Here is an 11081-nt window from a genome sequence, read left to right as displayed (position 1 = left end):
TAGGAAATAAACAGGACTGTGAGATATCATGGATCTATTAAATACAGTGTTTTTTTTCAGTAGAATAATCAACAATGTCATTGTTTATATATTGGCTTACATGATTGTTAGCAGCAGGCATACTGGCATTTTTAGGCTTGAATTAGTTTTTTGATTTGATGGAGTAAATTGAAGTGGTTTTGTTTGAAATGAAGGTCACAAATGTGGTTGGAAAAGTAAACAAGTATGTAGTATAGCTAACTTCCTGGTTGGCCTACAAAAATATGTCATCCCTGGAGCACTCTATTCCACTTGCATTTATAGTGTTACACACTGGGTTTCTTTAACCAATATTTTATAATAATAAAAATAAATAACAGGGTAGTAGACAGTGTCTATATGGGGATCTACTACTGTACTGGTTGATAAAATGTGCACAGGTTGTCATTTTAACAGTAGCTACAGCTCACAAGAAGCTTTGATAACCCTAACCCACCTGCCGGATACTGAGTAATTCAGATATTAATATAATTCTATATCCCATATTGTAAAAAAGTGAGATTTTCATGTTCTTTTAATATAAAGCAGGTTTATATATATACTGTGAAAGTATCGAAACACTCTATCCACAGGGAAATACACACACAGCTCATTCAGAAACTCTGCATTTGAAACAAGCTGTCAGGATTTCTGTCCATTTGTGATGTCACGAATATACAATATTTAGGCCCTTTACATAGTTTTAAACATAAACATTCTAAATGTGTCCCAGTTTATTCCTGGTTTCAGTGTATGTGAATGACATCTACTGACAGGAAGTACACATGGACCCAAGCTGCTGTTTTGAACATTACAGCATGCTTTAGTAGAAACACAAAATACAAGTATGAACCTGAAAATGAACACAATATGGGACCTTTAATACATTACATAATACATCCTTGGTTTCTACCGTTATTTATCATTATTCTACGATTCAAGTCGCTGGATATTAATAGTTTTAGTAGTGGTTCTCCAGGAAAGAAATGGCTTTTTTGTTTTTTTTGCTTCCCGTGTGTGTTATTCGGGGGGGATGGTACCTTGTCAAGAACAGGTTTTTGGGATCTCAAGCATCTTTCTAAGAGGATTACCAAACATGAAAGCTGCCCAAACTGACAGCTCATACAAACGGATAAGTGTGTACCCAGTCAAATTATCACATGTTAAACTCAGAAAACCCTCCATCTTTGCTAGAATATTATCAAATGCTTAATTTAACAAATATAGTCAATAAAATGCAAGAGAATGTAACTCAGTTAGTGAAACTATGAAATTGAAATTTGCTGCACTGGGTTTTTAGCACATTTGGCGAAATTGTGGACAAACTGTGGAGTGAATCATCTCCAATTAAAGACGATAGACAATCTTTGTTTTTAATCCGAGAATCTCGCACATGCGCACAAACGACAAGAAGTATTAAAAACTGTTTTTTGTAGGTTTGTTTGTTTCAGTGATTGAGTTGTTCCCATCAGCTACTACTGCTACTCTTTAAGACTAATAGTTTCCATAGTTTAGCCAAATGTCCTAAATACTAAGTGCAAAATGGAACAAGTAGCTTTATAGGTTGTTTTTAAGATTTCAGAGTTTACTCAGACAAAATATCGGACTATAACAGTGGAAATTAAGTACTCCTCGTTTTAATAGACGTGAAACACCGCTCTGAAGGTTTTATTCACGGCTCCAGCTGTTTATTATAGCGTGTATGAATCGTGGCTTTAAATCGAAGAAGGAAATACGGGACGTTACTCTCTCAAGTTACTTCTATACTCTTTGACGCAACGGTCAAAAAACTGTAAATTATAATCTAAAAATGTGCATTAAAGATTGTAAATTAAAATTGGAAAATGTGCATTAAAGACTGTAAATTATAATCTAAAAATGTGCATTAAAGATTGTAAATTAAAATTGGAAAATGTGCATTAAAGATTGTAAATTATAATCTAAATATGTGCATTAAAGACTGTAAATTATAATCTAAAAATGTGCATTAAAGATTGTAAATTAAAATTGGAAAATGTGCATTAAAGACTGTAAATTATAATTACAAAATGTGCATTAAAGATTGTAAATTAAAATTGGAAAATGTGCATTAAAGATTGTAAATTATAATTACAAAATGTGTATCAAAGACTCTAGATTATAATTAAAAAATCACCGCGAATTTTCGCTAAAATTGATTTTTATTTGCCTCAATGTGATATACAGTTAGCTTAAACATCTATATTATTTTGTATTTATTAAATTATTGGATTTATTGGTTTGTATACAAGATGATGATCCTCCCGCTACTTCCGGTTGGTGCCGGAAGCTGTCTTCCGTTGTTTACATTCTGGTTGCGGTCCAGCTGCAGTTAGCTAACTGGAGACAACAAACATTTCATCAGCTGTGTATCAGCATGCCGGAGAACAGCTGATCAGGGTTCTGTGTTTATAACAGCTGTCCTCTGTCTTCTCTCTCTGCTGGTGGTGTTGTGGTTCGGGTCATGGCTTTAGCTCGGTTCTGGTGCTGGTTCTTCTGGGTGACGGTACCGCTGGTGCTGCTGCGGTGGCCGGGTCTGCTGGTGGCCGCGGATCAGGTCGCTCTGGTGGAGTATCAGGTGTTCCTGGAGCAGCGGCCCGTCGGCAGCGCTCTGCTCCGGGGGGAGGTGGTGGAGTCCGGCCGGGGGACCAGCAGGAGCTCCGAGGACCGAGAGGAGCTGGAGGGAGAGCTGGTCCTGGTGAGTCGGTCCAGAGGGGAGGCGGTTATAGTAGACAACAACGCACTGTTCTTGTTCTGGAGGTTAATAAAATGGCACATTTGGATGAAAACTGGGAGATATGAGACTTTTACTGTCACTAAGTGTTATTTTTTGAATATCAGATTATAATGTAGTCTAAAAATGGCAAAAATGTTACCAAAATAATGCCCCATAATATTACATATCTTTATTGATTTTAAAGGTCCCATATTGTAAAAAAGTGAGATTTTCATGTTGTTTTTTTATGAAGCAGGCGTAAGTCCTATATAAATACTGTGAAAGTATTGAAACACTCAATCCACAGGGAAATACACACAGCCCGTATTCAGAAACTCTGATTTTGAAACAAGCTGTCAGGATTTCTGCCCGAAAATGAGCATAATATGGGACCTTTAAACATAATAAATCACTTTTCCAAAATGGGTTGGTTACATCTTTCAAGTCTTCCCCCCCATTCACCCTTAAACCTACCCATGAACTCTGAGCCCTCGGAGTAGATAACAACAAAAATTATAGTTTACAAGATTATATTAATAACAAAAATAAATTAAATTACTTGGATACATATATAAAAATTCCAACATGCAGAAATGCATACATACCTGCCTGTTTGTCCAAAAGAAAAGGGTACAGTCTCATTGGTACATGTCAAATTAAAAAAGTTATCAGGTCCTGATTCCAATAATGTAAGGTATAAATCCCATATTTTATGAAAGATATTACTTTTTTTGATGGATTGTGTATGTAAACTTTTCATTCACTATGCAAGAGGAAGGCTCTTTAATTCAAAGGTTCAAAGATAAACAACAATCACTTTTCCAATGTCTAGCAATAAGAAGCTTCGCTTGTATTAGGCAAAAGTTAATCATCTTGAGTTCATTAGTTCCCTTCTGTTCTTTCTGAATAAACAGTCAATTAACCCAAAGTATTCAACTACGTGATATAACCCTTATGACATTTAAATATACATATTCAGAAAAGAAAACTGTACAAATATCACATTAAATTTACATCTCTGCATGGGAAAAAAACATGATTTACAGTAGTAAGTAAACAGGAATGTGAGATATAATATATTTATGAAATACAGTGATTTTTCAGGAGAATAAGTAATAATGTCAGCATTTATATATTAGCCGACATGCAGGCATACTGGTATTTTCAGGCTTGAATTAGTTTTTGGTTTAATGAAGTGAATTTAAGATGTTTTGTTTGAAATGAAGGTCACAAATGTGGTTGGAAAAGTAAACAAGTATACGTCTTGCTTCCCTAAACAGCCACTGCTGAGGAGCCCCTTAGTGAGGCAGCTTTCAGTACAAATGTTTAGCTTGTTTTCTGTCCTCAGGTTCAGGAGGATGAGGACACGCAGGTGAGCGGAGGAAAAGACGAAGACGACACCAAAGAGCAGGAGCTGTGGATCGGGGTGGTGCCTGTGGAGATCGACGACAGCAAAGCCTCCACCGGAAACCAGGAGTCCTTCACCGATGCTATGGTCAATAAAGTAAGAAGTTCAATATATCTAAATCTGTTGTGAATTTTGTTCACACTTATACGACAAAAACTTAACATGCATCCTCTCCGTTAAAGATGAAGCGAGCGTTGGTCCTCGGAGCGTCTGCGCTGATCATTCTGGCTCTCAACCAAAACACTGTCAGTGAGGTAAATCTCCACAAACTCACTCACCAGCTGTATTCTCATTTTTTCCATCATAGTGTTCTAAGACCTTGTCATTTCCATGCTTTAAGGGCTCTTGCATTTGTTATTTTGTGTGTGTATGTGTGTGTCCATTGATGCAATGTACCTGGGAAGTTGCACATCAGAACAAAGAGAATTGAAGGCGCTCCATCAGAAGATATTATGGTTTATACTGATTTTGGCTTGAAATATTTTTTGGAAAAATGATAGAAACTTGGTTGAAAATTGAAGCTTAAAAGAGACTTTGTCCAGGTCATATTTATAACCTAAAAACCTGTTTCTGTTGTAGATGGATCTCTCTCAGGTGCTGTCAAAGCCCATCATCGTGATCCAGACGTCTGAAAATGTCACCAAGCTGATCGGAGCTCTGCTCAGGTACACAACACTTTATTATTTATTGCTGCCAACATGGAAACAGATATGAAACACGTGCATCTTTCCCTCATATCATTGATAAAACGCAACAAACTATAGTTTTTTTATGAATCAGAAAAGGTATATAATATCATGCGTCCTCAGTTGAGGATTTCTGCCAAGAGATCATACAGTGCTTTGACTGTCATGCAATTTAGTTATCAACGCTAGGAATTAAACAATAACCAGTTTAGGGCAATAATTCAGGTCCAACTCTGCACTGAACTTCACTACTTTTTGAATTGTGTCCGTATTAAATTGAGAAAATTGTTTAGTTATTCTTTGATCTGATATTTCCTCCTTGAAATGACAAAATTGTTAATTTTATATTGACAGTTTGATAAGTTATTATGCAGCTATTTGTGTTAACACACCTTTGATCAATATTGATGAAATAATTAGGTTTATTTTGTTAAATTAAATCCAACATATTTTTTGTAGGAAGGCATTATATATTGTTTTGGGATTGGTACCAAAACACAGATATTGCATATTGCAGTACTGAACATTGTCAAACGATAAACAGTCAAATGAAAAACAAAATCAGAGTAATCATAACTTAATTCAATATGTCCATATTATTCATTAATCTAATAACTATTTCCAGTATACTGTAAATCTCTAATTTTCATTTCATCATATTGATTCTCCACATTGACAACAAACGTCACAGACTGAGCTGGGTGTAAACAGGTGGCGAATCCCTAAAATGTTTTGTAATATTTTGTTGCACTAATAAGATGTTTCCTATAATCCAAAACACAAACTTTAATGCATGACTTATCAAAGAAAGAAAACATGCAAACTGGTGATTCAGAGTAATCAGGTTAGAGTGTGTGTAAATGGAGTGATGGAGAATCTTTATTTGCACTAAATGACTATTCTCTCTACAGGGGTCTTCAGGCGACCGCAAAAATCACATACAAGACGATCCTGCAGGACAACCTGGTGAGCTCCTCAATGTATCAGCTGACAGTGTGTTTCTCAGTTGTTAGCACCCTCCAGTGGTGAATGAACAGATGACAGGCTGAGCTGACAGTGAGTCCATGCTGCTGTGTGTTCGGGCAGGGGGCCACGCTCACGCTGTGGTCCAGCTGCGGTCGATCGAGAGGAGGTCGCTACGGAGAGTGGCAGGGGGTCATCTGCACGGGAGAGACCAACTCTCAGGTTCAGGTGGGGGGAACACATCATGTTTATTTTGATTATTATAGTATAAAAAACAAGGTTTGATACAGTATTACAAAAATCAAGATATAAACCACTTTGTAATAATTCCACTTTCAATGCAAATGTAGTTTAACTAAGTCTGGTGCGTAATCATCATTTGCATTTTCCTCCTCTTCTCTGTTACCCAGAAACATATTCTGATACTGATACTCTGAATGAACTGTAAAGAAACCAGATGATAGGGTACTGTTGGTCTTCTTCGTGTTTCTGTAGAAGTACCTGCAGCAGCTGTGGGACACTGTCCTCCTGGTGGCTCTGATCCTCAGCACCGGAGTCATTGTTCAGGCTCACTGGCAGTACCAGGACCACCAGCCGAACGACGACTTGGAGGTAAACACTCCGTCTTTACTGATGATACTATCATCACAGGCCATACTTTGGTTTTGCTAAGCAGTTTAACACTTACACAAACATGTCTTTGCCATCGCTGTACTGCAGTTTCTTTTTTCTTATAGAAAGTTATTAGATATATTAGATAGTTATCAAGTGTATTTACTCAAGCACTGCACATAAGTACAATTCTGAGGTACTTTACTTGAGTAGTTCCATTTTCTGCTACTTTATACCTCTACTCTACATTTCAGAGGCAAATATTGTACTTTTTCAGGGTCCCCACACGTCCTGGAAAACATTTGACCAATTTTCCAGTCATTGAAAACACATGAAAAATTAGAGAAAAAGTAAAATGTCCTGGAAAATTATTTCAACATTCTCCTATTATCCTTTAGGTGAGAATGAACTACTAGGCTATCTATCCCCCAAAATGCATAACATTGCCATCTAAAAGGACTAAGTTATGTTCAGAATCATATTAACGCTCAAATGGTAGTTTATGGACGAGCTGCTCTTGGTTATGTTGTGGAAACGCTGTGAACACGTCACGCGGTAGCACATGCAGGTTGAAAGACAACATATCTTTGCTTTCTTCCTAACTTGTTTTAAACGATTGAATGATGTTAAATTGGTTAGCGTGTTTGGTTCCGTTGCTAAAGGTCACGTGTACTTTCTAAGCATGTAAGAGGTTATTTCATAGACAAGTTATAGCGATAGACTGCACATCTTTTAAATCAGACTTCCACAGAGAGGAACATATTGGTGTATGGCACGATCCCTGTCTAACCAGATAGATCATCACTGAAAATGTCCTGGAAAAGACTTGGAAAATTATCTCTCGAAAGATAAATAAATGCTTTTGTACTTTTACTCAAGTAAAATTATGAATGCATGACTTTAACATGTCATTTTTACATTGTGGTATTAACTTATTATTTACCTGGTCTCAAGGTCTCATAGTTTCCAAAGATACTTACTGTATATTTTAGGTTTAACAAACTATTTTACTCTTTTGTAACTGTGATTTTCTTTTGCTAGAACAAGCAGGTTAAGTTGTACAATGTGGACACAATCTTTTAATGAAAGTAAAGTTGATAGTCAAGGGGAACACAAAATGATTGTTGCACATATCGAATCAGATCATGTCATCTGTTAGGAGAATTTGTCCGGTCCCCATTTAGATATATTGTTAGGTGATGGTTTGCTGTGTTGTATTCTTCAGCTCTTTCCTAAACAGGACGTCCTGAAGAGAATGTCGTCGCTGAAGACCAAAACGTATCGTCAGCCTAAACCGTGGTGTGACCCGTCCCAGCCGGTGGAGACGGAAAACTGTGCAGTCTGTCTAGAGCCGTTCAACAACAACCAGGTCAGACAACACTCCTGCATACTGTACATACATTCTCTGATTTAGTCTTGGCTGTATCGTTTCCCTGGTTGGATTCAGGCAGGCAAGGGGAGAAGTGGTAATATCATGTGAAAAAAACTCCTGCCACTGGTTTGGTTTCTCTGCCTTCTGCCATATTTTAAGATTTAAAAAAGGTTACTGAGGCATACAGTTTATGTGCAGGATAGGTGATTCTGCAGTGATAAATGATATGAGATGTTGGTGTGTCTTGTGCTGTCTCAGTGTCTACGGGTGCTGCCGTGTCTTCATGAGTACCACAGAGAGTGTGTCGACCCCTGGCTGCTGCTGCATCACACCTGTCCTCTGTGCAAACGCAGCATCCTCGGTGAGTTCATTTACACAAGACATCTATTGATGTTTGACTGATGCAGGTTTTAAAGAGTAAATTAACAACTGGCACGCCCTTAAACATCCGTTTGCATATTGATAGTTGTGACTGCTCCACCGCTCAATAGACCTGCTGTCAATGAGAAGAACAGCAAAGAGGAAGTGCAATTTCACCAACTGTGTCACATTGATGAGGTTCTCTAACAGCACCATACTGAGACTTTTAAAAAAAAAAAAAAGAAGTCATAGTACAGTATGACGAAAAAATATTCTGAAAAAAAGTTATAGTATAGTATGACGTTAAATTTGATGAAAAAAAATCATATAGTATGTCGTAAAATTTGATGTAAAAAATCATAGTATAGTATGTCGTTTAATTTGTGAAAAAAAGTCATAGTATAGTTTGTCGTTAAATTTGATGAAAAAAAGTCGTAGACTAGTATGTCGTTAAATTTCATGAAAAAAAGGAATAGTATAGTATGTCGTAAAATTTCATGATAAAAAGACAGTATAGTATGTCGAAAATTTGTATAAAAAAAGTCAAAGTATAGTGTGACGAAAAATTTCATGAAAAAGTAATAATATAGTATGTTAAATTTGATGAAAAAAAAGTCATAGTATAGTACGTCGTTTAATTTCGTGAAAAAAAGTCATAGTATAGTACGTCGTAAAATTTTATAAAAAAAAGTCAAAGTATAGTATGACGAAAACTTTCATGAAAAAATGGCAGTCTAGTATGTCGAAAAATGTCATGAAAAAAGTAATTGTATAGCATGTCAAAAAATTGTGATTAAAAAAGTAATAATATAGTATGTTAAATTTGATGAAAAAAAGTCATAGTATGTCGAAAAATTTTATAAAAAAAGTCAAAGTATAGTGTGACGAAAAATTTCATGAAAAAATGTCATAATCTAGTTTGTCGAAAAATGTCATGAAAAAAGTAATTGTATAGTATGTCAAAAAATTGTGATAAAAAAAGTCATAGTATAATACGTCGTTAAATTTCATGAAAAAAAAGTCATAGTATGGTATGTCATTAAATTTCATGATAAAAAGTCACAGTATAGTATGACGAAAAATTGTGATTAAAAAAGTCATGTCGTTTAATTTCATGAAAAAAAAGTCGTAGTATAGTGAGTCGAAAAATTTCATGAAAAAAGTGTTGAATACCGTTCTTCTCAATCCCTCTCCAGGCAGCGTCTGCAGAGACCGTTAACAGTCGCCTCGCCTCCACCGCCACCACACCTCTGGGAATCAAGTCTCGTCTCTTCCTCAGTGACTCTCCAGTAGCCGTTTTTTTTTCTGACCTCGCCGTTTCCTCCTTCCAGCAATGGATTGTGGGAGCAAATATAAACTCATCACAGCAGCTGTCTGGACTGTGGAGTGGTCAGATTTTGACCATCTGACCATCGGGTGAGTGCAGAAAGACATACAGTGGTAGTGTAAACACAATACTATGAAGTACTGTACTGGTACTGTTGTGTGTAAACAGTACCGCTTCCTGGGATCATGTTACTGTACAATTGTGGAAGTATTTGTATGTGTGATCTACAGCAGGGAAGATGTGACTCATGAGGGTGTTTGAGCTCAATGTGACTCTTCACACAAACACCTTCTGCTCGGTTTCTGCAAACAGCGGCGCAACTGAGCGAGTCAGTTGTTTCTACTTGGACATTCAATGCTTAATTGTTTTAAGCAGGGATGTATTGATCGACTTGTCAGTGTCAATGTTCACTTTAGGTCCAAATGATGTCAATAACTTATAAAGTGAGAGTTTAAACATGACTGATTTGATCTAGTGTCCAAACTCATACTTTGCTATTAAATGTTAGATGTTGAGGTTCTGTAGTCCAGACGTTAACCGTGCTACAGGGGGTAGCAGATGTGGAAAAAGTGTTTGCACTTGTCCTTAACATGCCTTATATGACTTAACTGCAGAATGAAAGAAACCACAAACACACCTCCTAAATTATTATTAAGTTGTGTATGTTACTCATTTAGTTAGTTACAGTTTGAAACTATTAGTGAGAGATGTTAAACAGGTACTTCTGTAAACTCCTTGTAGAGTCTGTGACCACGGCTCAGTTGGATTTTTTTCACCCTTCTTTGATTATATTTATCTGCTTCCTTCCTTTTTAGAAGGTCATCTCATACATCATGTGAAAGACGTGTCCTCAGACGTACGGCTGCACAGGTAATAACCTCATTAATTACAATGGTGTACATTTGTGTAAAAAAAAAGAAGAATCTATTTAGGAATAGTTCAACATTTTGGGAAAGAAGCGTATTAATTTTCTTGTTGAGAGTTTGATGCCTGTAAGTAAAAACGAAGCTACAACCAGCAGTGGATTAGCGCGGTTTAGCATAAAGACTTTTTTCATTTTAAGTGTATTGTTAACTATTTGGGTCGCGTGTAGTTCATGGTTTGTAATAAGGTAACGTTAGCACTCATTTGGTGGTTGCCTAGCAACATATAGAATAAAAAGACGCAACAAATCACGCTCTGTCCGATCAGGGCCTAAAGCTAGTTAATTAACTCATATCTCGTTTGTTTAATCTGTACACAAATTAAAGTGTAAAAATGACACGTAGTTTTAAAACCCACAACTGATCCGACACGCTTGTGAAATTGCGATTACGTCTAAATGCGTACTGAGATTTGGGAATGTGTACAGGAATTTTCAAATGTGTATTCAGAATCCGTGTGTTCGTAATCAAATTTATAAATGTGGGGAAAAATAATTTGCAAGTGTATTGAGATCCGTAAATAAAAAGTGTCTTAATACATACACATGTGTATTCAGTATGTGTATGAATATGTATTCATACACATTTAGAGATTCTTTTATGCAAACACATTTACAAATAGTTTCGCCACAATAATGACCCCATAGGTATTCAGTCGGTTGCCATCTGCAACCACAG

The 11081-nt window shown here is 36.5% G+C and overlaps 1 protein-coding gene across 1 annotated transcript; it reads left to right on the top strand.

Moving 5' to 3' along the window:
• Positions 1-2310: 2310 nt before the first annotated feature.
• On the top strand, positions 2311-10652 carry rnf215 (ring finger protein 215). Its single transcript, XM_074639409.1, has 10 exons — positions 2311-2734; positions 4101-4256; positions 4343-4414; positions 4740-4825; positions 5758-5812; positions 5933-6037; positions 6305-6421; positions 7647-7790; positions 8052-8154; positions 9350-10652. Exons 1-10 carry the CDS (start codon positions 2501-2503, stop codon positions 9370-9372), a joined length of 1095 nt encoding a protein of 364 aa, XP_074495510.1. The 5' UTR covers positions 2311-2500; the 3' UTR covers positions 9373-10652.
• Positions 10653-11081: the final 429 nt, after the last annotated feature.

The sequence above is a fragment of the Sebastes fasciatus genome, chromosome 6, assembly GCF_043250625.1.
Source record: "Sebastes fasciatus isolate fSebFas1 chromosome 6, fSebFas1.pri, whole genome shotgun sequence".
Lineage (NCBI taxonomy): Eukaryota > Metazoa > Chordata > Actinopteri > Perciformes > Sebastidae > Sebastes > Sebastes fasciatus.
This window is presented reverse-complemented; position numbering and strand designations above follow the sequence as displayed.

Coding starts and splice junctions, on each gene's coding strand:
- rnf215 (XM_074639409.1), top strand. CDS start 2,501: ATGGCTTTAGCTCGGTTCTGGTGCTGGTTCTTCTGGGTGACGGTACCG. Junction 4,415..4,739: donor ACCAAAACACTGTCAGTGAG/GTAAATCTCCAC, acceptor TTTCTGTTGTAG/ATGGATCTCTCTCAGGTGCT. Junction 7,791..8,051: donor AGCCGTTCAACAACAACCAG/GTCAGACAACAC, acceptor GTGCTGTCTCAG/TGTCTACGGGTGCTGCCGTG.